Here is a 15981-nt window from a genome sequence, read left to right as displayed (position 1 = left end):
TCTGGAGGAGATGAATCATGCTCTGGGAGCTGGCTACAATGGAGATGTCTACATCCGAGCTGGCCAGGCTCACTGAACTGCACTTCCAGGGTGCAATTTATCACCTTCAGAAAGAGCCTCCAGCACAGATCATGTGAATGCCTTGCAGAGGAGCTCATTGCTTCCCATTGATTATCCAGACAGACACACTCGCTGTGATGGATACGCCAACACGGGAAGCACCTAAAATTCAGAGGGATGATTGCCTCCCAAGAATTCGCCGTTTCATGAACAAAAAAAGCTGCTGTTTGATGAATGAAAGCTGTGCAACTCCTAATTTTGCAGACAAGTAGTTCTCTTCTGCTCTCCTTTATGCAGTGCATATGTGCTACCCAGGTAATGGCACATTAAGGAAACAATAAGCATTTTCTGCAGCTTTTGACACAAGTAGAATAGCTGCTATTTGCACAGCATCCAGAAGTAATAAGCCACCTACAGGAAGAACACATTTGCAAAATATACTGCAAATTAAGTTCAGAGCGGTAGTAAAAACAAAAAAATAGTTCCTGAAACATATAAACCAAGTAAATTTGTAGCTAAGGTGGACAGTTTACTGCAACAGCTTTGAATCAATGCATTTTGCATCTCATACGCTGCAACGAGGACACAGGCGTGTAGGAGCTACGTACATACGACGGGAATAAGAGGAGGAAAGATGAGACCTGCCTTTGCCCAAGGAGGAACTCAGCTCATACAACAGCATGTATGCAGTGGGCCACAGCGTGCTTGTTCAGGAACACTTCTGGTACGTGTGAGCAACACGAGGTCACGCTTACAGCAGCTGAAGTACTTTTGCACACAATAAAATAACACTGAACTCCCCGCCACAGGATGTGAGAGAGGACAGAACAGATTTTCAAAGTAGTTTCAAAAATGGGTAGGCAAATCCGTGGAGAGCAGGTCAGCATCAGCTACTAATGAGGAGGCTGGGCATGCTGCTCTGAGCCACGAGGAGGGCTTGGCGGCAGGGTCGGCAGAGGCAGGGCTGCAGGAGCACAGCAAGGCTGCAGGATTTCCCTCGTTTCAGCGTTTAGTTACAGCTTTGCATACAGGAGTGTACAGATACACCAAGAGAAAAACCATTTTGTGTCTCTTACCCTGTCATCCTCCCAGACTTTTTTCCCCTGCTCTCCCAGAATTTATATAAAAACAGGAGTATGTTAAAACAACATCAGCAATTATGGGCATCCAACCTGTAACAGTGACTTAATCTTCAGACAAGCACATTTTGCAAGTCAGAGTGGCTCAGTTTGGGCTGCAGCCTTTATCGATTGCTAACTTTTGGTTTCTTTCCATTTACACAATTCCCCACTTCTTGGAGCTCACCCAAAACCATTTTACAAGCATGAGATAACTGAATTCTCTGAAACAAGTCAGCAGAGCCACTGCACAGTGACATAGCTGGTTTCTCGGAGTAAGCAGCCACAGCCTTTTCCTGGTGATGAAAGAAGGTGGCTGTGCTGTAAATATTTCAAATGCAAACAGCAAACACCATACCTGCTGGCAATTCAATCATGTTTTTGCTCTACTTGGGTTTTTTTGTGTGTTTTGTTTTTTTCTTTGGGGGAGGGAGGGAAGATAAAGACAGATTTTACAATTTTAGGTGATGCTTCACTTTGCTTACAAGCTGAATTTTAAGAGACCTGAGTGTGCTAAATGGGATGGAAGAAAGACAGACAGAATAAATTCACTGAAAGGAGATGGCAAGTCTGATGCAGCAGCAAAGCAAGGCTGGGCTGGATGAGAGAGGGAGAGCAATACACTGCTCTCCAAAGCAGAAAAATTGCAGATCACAGCAAACTGCAGGGGACAGACAGCAAATGGGGTACGAGGCGGTCTGTAAACAACCCACAGTTTTTAGTTATGTTTTCAAGAAACAACACTGCTTGCTAAACTGCAGTATCTATGTAATCCTATTAATTCAAGCAAATATCACATGATCTAAGCAGATCTTCAAAGAAATGGTCCTATGTGCTCTATTTTCTTGCAATAAGCTTTCTCTGAGATACTTGAAATAAGAGCAGCCATCATGCCAAGTTCAAGGCACACATAAAGCAGAACAGGCTTTTCCCAGAGTTTTGGCTGCAAGTACAAGCAGCAGAATATAAATTGTTAGAGATGCATACGTGAGAGTCAGCAAAAACCCTGCAGAAGTTTATAGTTCCCAGAGACAGAGACAAGTGTGTCCTGCTGCCACAAGAGAGCTCCGAGCTTTTGATTTGTGCATTAGCTAGAAAGAAGCTGGGAGTGGAATGATGAATCTGGCTTTCACTTAATTCCTCCTATTTTCAACAAAACACCTATTTTCTCTGTTAACTCTTTTAATCAGGACAGTGCAACACAAAGATGGATCCCAACTGCTCATCACCATCTCAAGGCAAAAGGAGCTGCAATAAAATACTAATAGAAGGGGAGATTCAAAACAGGGCAATAGTAAGCCTGGATATACAAGCTGGTAAACCAAGAATACAAGAGCAAATCTGTATGTTAGAGAACCTGTGCCAGAGACAAAAAAAAGAACATACTGTGGAGAGAAACCCCTTCCAAGTAAAGGGTAAATGATGCAGAAAAAGAAATTACAATCCCCTGTTAATTGGTGCACAGACAGCAAGAACAGATGATTAATTTCTTTAAGAAACACAGACGCTTCTGATAATCTTTTTACAACGTTGGTCTCCTTCCTTTCCGTCCTGAAGTCCTTCAAGCACTTATAAATCGAAGCATTTGTGGCAAACACCATCTCCCACCATGCAGAGTCCTTCAGCAGCACAACATCACCCAGTCCCAGTGGGAACACCAAGAATCTGTAAAGCTCGCTGAAATCTTATGTTTTCACACGTCAGTGACCCAGCACTGGGAAAGCACTCACCTAAAAGACACTCACCTACGTGTGTCAAAACTTGGCAACAAATTTGGAAGCTAAACAGAGCTGCCCTTTTGTCAAAGGCATTTCATCTTGCTGTCAGTACACCAAAAATTGAGATGCACACCCCCATGAGCTGTAGTGGGCCACGATGGGTTTCCCCTTGTCTCTATCAGGTCCTTCTCCAATAAACCCATGTTCCCATAGCAAGCGCAGCAAGAATACGAGTTGGCAGACAGTAACTGTAGGGCACACGGCCCCTGCGGATGCGGCACTGTTGGTCGTGAACCGGGGCGGTGCTTGATGCGGCTCTTCTAGAGGAAAGCTTGCCATGGGCAGGCGCGGCTCTGCTGACCCTCTCTGACTCCTCTCGTCTCATCCCAAGTTCTCTTTCTAGTTTAGGAGCAACTCTGAACTACACTCATGAGACTAGAAACTACAGTGACTGTGTTCTTGGAAGCCAGGACAGACTTTTGGTTCTTCCAGCTCTAGATAACACGGGTAAGGGGAGCCAGGCACAGGTTTGGCTTCCTGCACACAAAAAGGTGCGTTCAGCATATGGATAGCCATACAGGTATTCAGACTCTAAAGTGTTCAGAATAGCTTTTCTTAAGAGTACAATATCACTATTCCAAACACTGCAGTAATTTCAAAAATCCTTATCGTACATATGTATCTCCCCCTCTATCTCTCATATATACGTACATACGCACATGAATATATATATACACACACACACACAAAAAAGGAAGACAGAAAAAAAACCAGCAAAAGCCTCAAGTACTGATACTGTTCCCCTGGAAACAACTGGAAAAGTACCGCATCCCAGTGATGCGTTCCTACAAACTGGAAATTTCCCATTGGCTAAGAAACTACCTATAAGCTGGGGGAAGGAAGAGAAGCAAGCACAAGTTTTGCGGGCAACAATGCTGGCGGCAGCTCCCAACATACAATTCCTTAAGTCAGATAACAAAGTATGTACCCAGCAGCAAGTCAGTCATTGACAATTACACGGAAACAGTCAGAAAAATAAACTTTCCTGCTCTCTCATCCAAGCAAGCAACGGGTTTCAGTTCTTCACTGTATTTATCCCTGTGCTAACAGGTTCTATGCATCAGCCTCCTGCAACTGAACACACTCATTAGAGAAACTGCCATGAAAAGTTGGCTGACTATAATTTGAGAAGACCATTCAACAGGCAGGAGAGAAGGATAACATGTCAGGCTGTGCAAGCGTTGGAGCTGGGAATGAGGGGAGAGACAGCCAGACAATGCTGAGTTACTTAACAAGCTGAGGACAGAGGGATAACAAGATTTCAGGATCATGCTCTTCAAGCGTTTCACAGCTGGCTCAAAAAGGCTCGGCTGAGTATTCACCATTTTCAGGCCTTTGCTTTTCTCTCTCAAGTTAGTTCTGGCTGTTGTGTGCTGTCATTGTGTTTCAATCTGGACTGTGAATTCTCAACTCATGAAAGTTTGAATGTCTGAATTTCAATCATCTATTTACAGTATGATTAGCGGGTTAACAAGCACAAGATGAAATTCTTTATTTGCAACAGCTTTGCTTTGCTCAACACATTCAGGTGCTGATCCAAGAGATTAAGAGACTTGTGATCTTTGTCACTCGTTAATCAAAACAGCAAGTACCCTTTATCCCTCCTCAAAACTCACGCTGTGATGTGATGTTTACAATGGGTTGAGGTTACGCGTATGGCAGCTGATGCTCTAAGAATACTTCCCATCATACAGTTCTTGAGGATTTTGCGTGCGCTTTCCCATCTGCCCATGTTCATCTCTTTGTACGCCCTTCAGAAAGCAGAGCTGCTGCTTTCGCGCTGTGTTCCTGCAGCAGCTAGCTCAATGCACGTCCTCTGCAGGCTGGACTACTGCAATACAAAGAAGTGAGTAGTGCTCTAATTGCAGCCCCAGGTGGGAACGCAGCCCTGCTCACTCGCAGCCCCCGGTGCTCTGTATTTCCTCTGCCAGGAGAGGAAAATAGAGCATTGGTACCTACTGAGAACTCAAAGTTTGGGGCTGGGGGAGACGGCACATAGACTGGAAGCTTTTAAATGATCAATGCTATCCCTTTGCATTAATTAATTCCACTCAACATCACGGTTAAAAGTGAAGGCAACAAAGATCACAGTGATCACACTCCTTAAACTGGCTACCTCGTCTGGAGAAGGCTTGCTGTTACTGTGAACCTAGACCTTTAAAGTTCTTCCAGAAAAAGGGAAAATGGACTTGTTTAAAACCAAAACAAACAATCCAGGGAATTTTTCTGCAAGAGAAAAGCAGAGTGCTGCAAACACAAAACAAAGCAAGTCAGCAACACCTTTTCCCTACCAAACTTTCCCTTAGTTATTGAATGCATTAGTTGTGACTGTCATGAGCGTAAAGCTTTCCAGGCTGGAATATTCTGAAATTGGTTTGTGTTCAGCATAGGACATTAGGTGTCAATATACCACACTGAGCAGTTTGTCACTGCGTCACGGAACAACGTGCACTACTGTCTGCAGTCCTCAGAGGCTGAATCTTTGCATTAAAAAAAATTGCTGCATGAAACGGAGCGGGATGAAACTCCATCTCCTGCCAGCTGATGAACGAAATGAAGGCGAAGATGCCGGTGTCCTGCCTCTATCAGTATGTCTCTTTCTCATTTTCAAGTGAGCCAACACAATTTGACATTTTAAACAACCTCAAGCAGACCTATTACAGCTTTCCCAAAAGCTAGTTTAGACAGGCTGAAACAGGGCAGGAAATCGCTGGGGGAAAGGGAAAGGGGGGGGGAATCTCTCAGAAAAAATCTGAATATTTGGGGAATTGCCTTTTGCAACTAAAAAATAAAATAAAATCAAAACTTGATGGTGATAAAGAAGGTTCAGCTATTGAACTAGAGAACCCGTAGGAGAAATGCTCACTCGGCAAGCACATCCAAGCAGCCTTCGACTGCCACCTCCTGGAAGCAGCCACCGAAGAGACGCCTGAGCAGTTTCAAGGAAGACGATCATGAATCAGCCCCAGCTGAATTGCAGAAAACAAACATCACCAAACAGTAATAACGTATAAAAGATTGCCATTTCCTGCTGAGCTAAGACTGCAATTTCTTAGCATGTGGCAGTGGCTTTGGCTCAATTCCAAGTGTCCACTATTCTCAGGGATAGAAAATTTATTAACTTTGCTCAAAAACTTTTCCTGTAGAAATCCCAGGGTGGCTACCCGGCTTCCTTGGCTTCTCCACCTGTGACATCCACGGGTCGGTGCTGTGGAGCAAAGAATTTAACTGAATAGCTGATTTTGTGCTAAATTAGCTCTCAGCTGTACCATCACAAAGCTTCTCCACAAATATTTCGGGTACGTTCTTGAGTTTAATGGCCATTTTGGACAGAGAAAAGTATTTGAACACGTCGAAGTTAGTAAACGCCCATACCCTGAACATCCAGGTAACGGTACGCAGATGGAACTGGAGCCCTGGCTGCAGAACTTGCCATTAGACAAATGTGCTGTTAGACACAAGGATTAAATACGTGAAACATGTCACTGGTGACAATTAGTAAGTAAAGAGGAATTGCACAGAAATTTTGCATGTAGACAGGGATGGGGAAAGGCAGTTTTACCTTCTGCTTGCTCCATGCTGTCAAGCTGCAGTTCTTTTACATTGGTTAGCTCAAGTGGTCCCTGCTTCGTTTCCTTGACCATTCCTGGAGGATCCCGCATATATTCCTGCTTTGAGTTAGCAGGCCAACCTACATCCTGGGCTCCTCCGCCCAAAGTAAATGCCAAAATACCCCCCCCCCCCCCCCCCGCCCTTCCCCAGCACTGGATAAAGTCAGCTGGCAGCTGAGCACGCAGCAGCACACCTGCTCGCCTTCTTTACAGGAAACACGGCTCAGCAGCAGTGACCCCCATCCCACACCTCGACCTTTTTCCAAATAAAAATGCAGCCTGATTTCTGATACAGCAGGAGCAATCTCGCCTCTTCCCAACATGGACAATCCAATGGCCCGCAGAATTCCTGCCCTCCCACGTCATCTGCACCAGCAGCCTTTTAAAAAAAGGACAACTTTATCTGAAAGAGATTAACTGCAGAAGCGCGGCAGATAAATGCTTTCAACAGCAGGTGCCAGATGACTGTTCAGTTCTTCACGAGAGAGACCTCTTAACTTTTTGTTGTCCGCTGTGTAGTGTGGACAGGAATCTGTCCCTTGCCATGCAGCGGCGCTTTGCAGGAGTATCCCCACCACCCTGCTTCCCAGGGACTTTTCCCAGGAGAATTAAGACCGCTCAGCTCTACGTCAGTTGGTGATAAGGATGACAGAGTCAAATACTACTGAAAAAACCCCAAGGTGGCAGCGAGACAATGCTCACAGCTTTTTCTACCAGTTCCTCTCAAGTGACATTTAAATACCCCTTGAATGCAAATCCCATAGTTTAACTTTTACAGGGATCAGCATTTCTTTTTTTTTTGGTCAGATAATAAGGGTTAACATCGGGCATCCGCGTTCACCCTAGAGGAGTCATGCTCTGAATTTGGACAGGACAAGAATCACGAGGTAAAAGGACTTGCCAAAAATTGTTCATCTAACAGTACTGGTGGAGGAGGATTCCGTTATTACTATATTATTAATATATGCTACTATAATTAGCAGCTGGATCCTTAGAATGAAGGAACGAAGAATGAAAAATAAATTCCTCTTGGGAATGAAGCAGAAAAGAGAAATGTTTGCTAGATACATTTACCTTGCACGTCAGTGAACCTTCTTCATCTGAAAAAAATTTATAGGGGACACTTAGGGGGGAAGAAGCCAGGCTGAGCACAGCCATCAGCCCCAAAGCTGCTAGGAAAACAAGCCCACCTCACCCCTAGTCTCGATTTATCTGAAAAACTGGTCAGTGCATTGAAAAATAAGGAAGAGAGAGACGTGTTTCCTGTCTCTAACCAACAGCTTGCCTGATGGCAAGTGCCACCACCTTGCTGGAACCTTCCTGAGGAACAGGAAGAACAAATACAATTGCAGAATGCAATTGTATAAACAAAGTGGCTGGGGGGGGGAGAGGAAGGACAAATTAAAATCCTAATTCTTACAAAACCAGGCCAGATTTCAAATTCAGGAGTATCCTTTTAAACTGGTCACACAACTGAGAACACAGACTTGGGATCTGCCTTGCAGATCTTGTCTTACCCCACGTAACAGCTACCCACGAACTGTGGGCTGCATGGTAGCCTTTCAATCTGTCCTGGGAACCAAAGCTTTCATATAATATGAAAGGCTTCAGCGAGACCCAGACCCCGCAGACCTTCCTTTCAGCACCAGATGCCTCATGACACAAGTCACCTTCCAGCTCGGCAAGACCTCCTGCAGAGTCCCCTCCATGCCCAGGGGACGCAGCTCCAAGCAGCCGCCGGCGCGCAGGGAGCCTGCGACACGGGGAACCCTCTCGAGAGGGGCTGCAGCATCGGACTGCCGGGAGAAGACGTGGCCACAGAGCCCTGCGCTGAAGCTACACGGACAAGGTCGCAGAGGAACTTTGCAAAGGAGCTGTCGGTGGCACTAGAGGCCGCTGTCATCCCGGATGAAGGCGGACGATCCAGCAGTGGGCTCCAACCAACAGGACCCCCCGAGATCCCACCACCTGCTTGCACCAAGCGGAAACCAAAAGGATGTTAGTTTTGCACCAGGAAGAAGAGGGTCTACGTGAGATACTGTAGGCACAGCATCCGCACACTTGTAATTCACCCTTAGCAGAGGCAGCGGTGTTCTGAGTTCAGCTGAACAAATGCATTTGCAACGTGAGACAATTTGACGCTGGCAGGAGATCACCAAAATGGCCAAACAGCAATGCTCATCAGTGGCTCCAAAATTCCCATGAAAAAGAAAAAGAAATTGCCTGGCAAAAATATTGACTCTGGAAGATGGCATGCTTCCAGCCTCTCAGCATCAGCACACGGCAGTGCTGCAGCGGAATTAAGGGAGGCTGAATGTGCAGCTGGGTACATGTAAATGTGCACGGCAGCAGCTTGGCTGAACGTCCAAGACATATGGCTCTAACACCAGGCAGCGATTTGCTACGGTCGTCCAGGTAGACAGACTGCACTGCATTCCTCCAAACTGATTTCTCCTGTGCTGACTTCTTTTCTGTTTTTTCTTTCCTCCCCTTTGTAACGAGGTGAGGCACGATTCACGCTATTTTCCAGCTACTGGAGCGTTTGCTGACCAATTTAGCTAGCAAACAAGCAGCAGGTAAAACACCACGGATGAAATGCTATAGTGGGCCAGGGTGAGGCTTGTTGGCCACCAAAGGATGCAAAACAGCACTCCAGAGCGCTTTGCTAGTCCTTCCTCCCCAGACCTAGCAGTCTCTTCTGCTTTAACCTTTTGGCTTCACGCAGATAATTTAAGGCCACAAGTTAGGAGACATCCCTGTGATCTAATATTAGATGATAAGCTTGTTTATGTTTTTGTTGCTAAGAGAAAGCTGGAGCTTTGGAAACACTGAAGCAGACCAAATGCTACTGCAACAGCTGCCGGTGGGAACTGAAATCCATATAGTGCTTCCCTGACAACTGTTTCACATTTTTCTTTTTTATTTTATTTTACTGGAATTGGTCTCCTGCCAAAATACGCTTTTCCCATTTAGGTGACCTCTCCTGTTTCTCTGGGTCCATGCTCAAAATGTGCAGGCAGTTCCCCAGTCAGCATATCCTGCTGTTAGAACATACATTCATAAATAAGTTTTCCTCCACCCACAAGCACAATGCATCATTGCTATGCTTTTTTTCCTCTCAGTAGTTTCAAAGCATCAATTAAAGGTGGGAGGAATTTTCTGGTGTTTCTCTTAACATTACCATAATTCATGGGAGGTGGTTCTCTAATAAAAATGCAGGAGACTTAAACAGATCTTCTATATTATTTATAGAAACTGATTTGGCAATAAATGCCAATGCAGTAATATTAATAGATGCTCTTTTGGGCATCTACAAGTACTATCACAGTCAAGTTCCCTGTCTACAGACAGTGCCAAAAGTCTGGTGGGAGCCCACTTCTCCAGGGAAAAATCTAAAGCTTCCGCAACTTGATTCTGGGCTTGCCAAAATGGAGATACTGTTGTGAAACGGTCTGAAGCGTGAACTGAAAGCACAATACTCACTCTGTCCTCTTTTGCACAATCTCACTTTGCACCAGGAGTATCTTTTGGCAGCTCATCTCAATTCAATTGCAAATGACACCAAGCCAACTGGCGCCTAGCAAAATGACAAGGAGTATACAGAGGCACTCCTAATATTAAACGTAAGTGTTCTTACAGACAAAGATACTCTGCAGTAGCTATTTCAAATTATGTCCCTGCATACAGAGCTGATGGATGTGGCTCATCCAGAATGCGTGCAATACCTTCAAAGCACTCCCGGGGCTAGCTCTGGAAAAAAAGCCCAAACAGCATTAGAAGTTTGTCTATTTTTCAAATAGCACAGACCACCTTCTTTCTTGGATCTGCTGCAGCTGAAGCAAAGAGAAGGTGGCAGCAAGCATGCCCTCCCTCGCAGGAGGGCTCACGTGGCTGACTGCAGATTGCATGGCACTGCTGAGCTCTACCATCTTTATCTTTGCAAGCTGATAATTTCCATTATTGCTTTTCACATCCTTTGGCTTCAGGCCATTTAAAATATGTCAGAGTACTATCTCCACTCAGGAAGGTCTGTATTTTAAGAAGTTATTATTTTAGTTGGAAAGAATCTAATTACTGAAAGCACTCCATGAAATGGTTGCCAGTTAGAAATACACAGTTCATTGCTGCATTTTATTTATTACCATTTACTGTCATCAGAAGAGACAGATTTTGCAAAAGTTAACCTGTTTGCAGGAATAAACATGGATCATTTGATATTCTGTACTTAAATGCACAAGGTAAATTTCCTTTGAAAAGAGCACTGGCTACCCCAGGTTTATATTTCCCCAGTCTTAAAGTAACATCATACGATAAGAAAGAGATACGACCACCTAGATTCAGAGTCATTCAAAATGCTGCTACTGCTGGAATAGCCTCAGTTGCACATGGTAGAATTCTACCTCTCTGCTAAGTCTTCCTTTATAGTCAATCGAAAGAAATGCATGCTGCTAGAGTGCAGTCCATCTCCTCCTGTATTGCACATCTACACGCTCCGGGAATGCTTGTCTTCTCCCACTAGCTACAAAGGGAATCTAGGGGACTTGTGCAGCACAGATGTTTCCATCGGGGCATATGTAAACTTAGCTGAGCAGAACGGGATGGATTTTATCTGCACGCGTCTTGGTCCAATGCTCTTTTTCGGATGGGATTCATGTTACAGAACCTACTGCAAGCGGCTACTGGGCTGTCTGTCCCTCTATACATAGAAGCCTTAGGGATCGAGATTAGTACCTGAGATGACTACTGAAGAAAAAGGCTGAGACGCTGAAAAGACAAGTAGAAAATTATGAAACTCAGTTTAACCTACAATCCAGTGATGACTCAGTTGAAACCTTAAGATGGAGCAGGGGCAGCAGCCTGTAACTCCACATAGCACCTAAGAAACCCTTCTTACACCCCCACCATCACCACCACGTGAGACCTGATGATAGAGGACCACCAACACACACCGGCACTCTGCTCACTAACCTTCTGCGCTCCCTGGCTTCCTCAGCTGAGAAGTCCTTTCCTGTAGTTGAGGCAGCACCGGCATTCGCAATACCATTAGCAGAGCCGAGTATAGCACGATTTGTGATTACACCTAGGGGGGTGCTAGCAGAGATGCCCTCTGTATTTTTCTCTACAGCAGAATCAGTTTGTTGCCTGAAAGGGGCTCTGAAATAGAGAAGACATAATGGAAAGCAAAGCAAGTGAACTCAACTGCTGACCGAGACCAGCCACCTTGAGGGAGCATTGACAGTTCATTCTCCTCGTTCTAGACTCATGTTTTTGTAGAGAACAGCACACATTAAAATGAGTTCTTAAAAACTTGTAGAAGAATAAGCAGGAGGAATTCATAGTCTTCACATCCCTGTTTGTACCAAAAATGATTAGAAAATGTACCTGGTGAATAAGCAGAAGGAATGAACTCCAAGAGCTTGTACACTGAACGCCCACAAGCAGGCTGAGCAATACATTGTCTCTAACGGGGCAGCAAGAGGGCACAATTGACCACTCCAGGGAGTGAAGAAGCTAAGGTCACATACGGGCTGTTAACTGCTTCTGGTGCATACGTGCTACCGAAACTGTCCAACGTAACCATTCTGGGATTTCTTACCAGCGCTTCCCACATGGAAGCACGTCTCCAATCCATAATCCACTCCAGAATTCAGACCTTCCAACCCAAATGCTGATTTTCTGCAGCGTTATCTCAGCTGTGAGCCATTACCTGGTATACTGGCGGGCTGATGCAGTAGTGTTCGCACCGAGAGATGTGGGACAGGAAGAGACAGGTTGCCACGGGGTGCCCAATGAGGTAGATGAACCAATGGTAGTGGGTGAGGTAGCTAGAGATGTATTGCGACTGGCTGAAATGTAGGGACTGCTGAGGTCACTACTTCTACCAAATGAAGCACTGTAAAACATCACAAAATCACGTCCTTCAGAGCACAGTAAATATTCAACAGAACATCACCACACCTGGGCTCTCAGCTGGAAAGGGAGCAAGTACTACATCTTAGCAAAATGTTTGCAAGGAGATTAGAGTACACCGGAGTTGCTGCAGATCGCTCACGCAGGCCAGCGCTAGCAGCACCCCTCTTAGCTAAGCCCAGCTGAGTTTCAGTGAGAGAATAACGGCGTGGAGGTGAATTGGTGAAGATCAGGGAAGGGAAAAACCCTACCGCAGTGAAAGCGGCGCACGCAGAGCACCCCTGTATACTGGGGAAAGGTAGAAACAACGAGCAAGGATGAGGTTGCTTAAAGCGGGGAAGGAGAGAGTGACGTAAGCAGGTCTGGCTGCATCACCTCCTAAGGATGCCCAGGACTTCCAGTTTTAAGAACTCATTTTCAGTGGCTTAAAGCTTTGGCAAAGATGATCAGTTCAGGCTTTAATTTTCTTTAAGGCATGTTTGGCACAAACTCTGTATTTCTGGAAAACAGCTAGCAAAACTGTCCAAAAAATATTCAAGAATGAGCAAGGGAAATACATATTTTGCCAGTTTAAAAACAAAACCCTTAAAATCATTATTACTGAAAAGCTGTAAGTGTTTAAGTGCTCATACTTTGGAGAAGAGACAGGAGAAAAGGAGAAGGGCTCTCATACGAGGATGTACCCTTTTGCTTTTTCAGAGAAAATCCATCCTAAGTGGGATGAGTTGCACATCTCAAAACAGACTTGATGAAATCTGGCAAAATCTCCTTATTGCACGTGCCAGAGCCCCATATACGGGCTGCTCGTTGTCTGCACAGAGCAAACGAGCATGCATGCATGACCTAGGACCCTGCCACGCCTTTCCCAGCAACTGGTATTCCTGGTTGCTACTGGTCAGACTGGGCTGTCTGCAGGATCAAAGGCTAGGAAGGCTGGAAGGCTGCCTCTCACCTCCTGCATCCTGATGACTCCCATGCCAGCACACATGGAGCATGGAGGAAAGCGGCTGCACCAGGAATAAAAGCTGACCTAGAGGAAAAGCAGACCGGGACAAAGAGCTGCAGGTTTATGGGAAAGCCAGGGACAACGGACTGGAACTGGAAATCAACACTAGAGCAAGAGTCACAGAGAGCAGCTCGAGGCTGAAATAAAACTTGAAAGGGGCAGGACAACAGCCAAGGACTGGAGATCGGAGGAAGGATCCAGTCCAATCCACTTAGGCACCCAGTTTACAAATCAGTTTTATATGCCAAGGCCCCCAGCCAGCCTAGAACAAGCAGCTGGTCCCCAGACAGCCAAGGGAGAGACTGGGGCATCCTGGAAGGCCTCCGCGGGGAGGAACCTTACATTGGGCTCTTCAGTTGATGGCTGCTTGCCATATCCAGGTCACAAAGGAACAAGTAAGTTATTGTCACCAGGTAGCAACCTCCACCGGACCCTAAACAAAGCTTCCTCTGGAAAGCCGGCCCCTGCCCGGAGCACTGGGGAGCAGGAAGTCCTGTTGGAAGCAAGTGCCTCCCTTCTTGGCTCTCTGCACCAGAGGAAAGGCCAAGCCCTGGAGATGGGCTGGGAGGAGGGCGAGAGCGGGGAGCTAAGCCTGGCTGGTGGGGGCGTGCAGAGCAAGCAGCCACGAAGTTGCAGAAATGAGCGTACTGAGAAGACGACGGTAGTGGAGCATGTGCCAGGGGAAGGAACAAGAGCAGCGGCAGGGGAAAAGGTGGTGGCAACCCTGGGGGGAGCAGGGTTGATCCAGGCACCATCCTAGGAGACCCCAAGGCAGAGAGGCTGGGGCACAAGGGGTGGCTGCAAAAAAGAGAAGGAATTTGGTCAGGAAGGGAGGACACGGGAGGGTTATTAAGTAAGACCTGACAAGGACTGTCTTTCGGAAGGGAAAGGTAATGGGTGAAAAGGGGAGACAAGAGGGTGGAAGCAGCACCGGGTGCCTGGTAGAGCAGAGATGTGGGGGAGCTGAGAGGGGAAGGAGGAGGAGGAATGGAGGAAGGAGGAAGAGCATAGTGATGGCGTTGTGACAACTCCTACATGCACATGCCCCGGGTCAGAGAAATGTGGTGCTGGGGCATCATGCACACACTCCTGCTCACAAAAAGGGAGCCAAGGCATTGCCAGCTCTACAGGAATTCACCTCCCCACGCCGTCACCTTGCATGGGTGACATTGCACAGTTTGAGGAGGACTCTAAGGCATTTATTCAATTGTTCATTTTTGATGTGAACAGGACCAGCAAATTGCAAGAAACAGGTTAGCCGGGGAATCTTGTTAATTAACAGCTGTGTTCATATGAATCTGCAAAAAGGAGGATTATGAATTTATGCTAAAGAATTCAACATTAGAAATAAAAAAGGCACTGACACACTGCTACTCTAACATAATCACCGTAACATAACCATCAGGGAACCAACAATGAAACGAGAGCAACACTTCAAATCAATAAAAAGAAATACTTCTGAAAACTGCTAAGGCAAGTAGAATTCAAAATCTTAGAAGCCTTCAAAACCTTAAAAGCTTCCACATATGCTAATAAAAAAGGTTTGCACAAAACACGTAACTATTTTTTTTTAACACACTGCCATAGGGTATTGCAGAGATCAAAATAGGATTTGCTTATGGAAGTTGTCCACAGTGGTGGTTATTAAGAACAACGGTTAAGTATAACCCCTGGCTCCTAAAGTCACGATTGCTGGAAGCAAGGAGAGTGCGGGAGGTGGAAGACTGCTCTTAAGTTGTCCTAGCTTTTGCAACTTGCCCCTCAAAATCAGTTGCTGTCAGAAAGGGTCTGGACTGCATGGACTATCAGCCTGACTCGCTGTGATGGTTTTTATGTGAACAAAACTATTTATGTGAAAAAGAAGGTGTATCTGCAAATATGTAAAAAGAAGGAGAAACTAACTGTGTGAAAAAGTGATTTCATTTTGGTGTGTGTGATCCCTTCCTGTGAGGCATCTCTTATGGCTGATGTCAAAGGAAGTATGCTGAATTAATTCAACCTGCTATGCCAGTTTTCCTCCAAATCCTTTAGCATACAGGCGATGTGAACTGGCTGTTTGAAGGCCAATATGCACTAAAATGGAGAACAGGCTGTCAGAACGGGGTTCTGTGAATTTTTGGCTAGTGGTATACCCATAGAGAAAATAGTATGAATGACAGTCACTACCATTACAGAGAGCGCTTTAAAGTTTGCTTCAACTAAAGCTGAAAAATATTTGCAACATTCCTGCAAGTCATATTGTCTCCTTTTAGAACAAAAGCCATTTTCAACATCTTAAGATAATCTGTTGCTGCTGTTTACTCTTTACTCATATAAAGCACCGACAGAGCATAACTAGGTATCTTTATTGAGATTAGTTAAATGCTAAGGTAAAGGGTAAATGCAGATGTACAGAAATCGTCCTCTCAGTAACATTCAAGTATGTCATGTTCACTTTAATTCTTCCTCTCTCAGAACGAGCTTTTATCTTTTGGAGTTGTGTTCAGAGTTTTGTTAAT

General features: G+C 45.4%; 1 protein-coding gene across 3 annotated transcripts in view; it reads right to left on the bottom strand.

Annotated features, from left to right (window-relative positions):
* The window catches only part of PPP1R12B (protein phosphatase 1 regulatory subunit 12B), a 126814-nt gene that overhangs the window by 51798 nt on the left and 59035 nt on the right, over nt 1-15981 (bottom strand). For 2 of the 3 annotated variants that reach the window (XR_012778474.1, XM_075521635.1), the window contains exons 13-14: nt 12275-12460; nt 11536-11721 (exon numbers count right to left, since the gene is read on the bottom strand). The exons of the other annotated variant lie outside the window; for it this stretch is intronic. Coding sequence is in view for 1 of the 2 variants with exons in the window: in XM_075521635.1 (XP_075377750.1) it covers nt 11536-11721; nt 12275-12460 (372 nt within the window). In the remaining variant the exon portion in view is untranslated. The remainder of the gene's footprint in view (nt 1-11535; nt 11722-12274; nt 12461-15981) is intronic. 3 annotated transcript variants of the gene reach the window in all.

The sequence above is a fragment of the Mycteria americana genome, chromosome 20, assembly GCF_035582795.1.
Source record: "Mycteria americana isolate JAX WOST 10 ecotype Jacksonville Zoo and Gardens chromosome 20, USCA_MyAme_1.0, whole genome shotgun sequence".
In the NCBI taxonomy this organism is placed as follows: domain Eukaryota; kingdom Metazoa; phylum Chordata; class Aves; order Ciconiiformes; family Ciconiidae; genus Mycteria; species Mycteria americana.
Note: the sequence above shows the minus strand (reverse complement) of the source record. Positions and strands in the feature narration are given on the sequence as shown.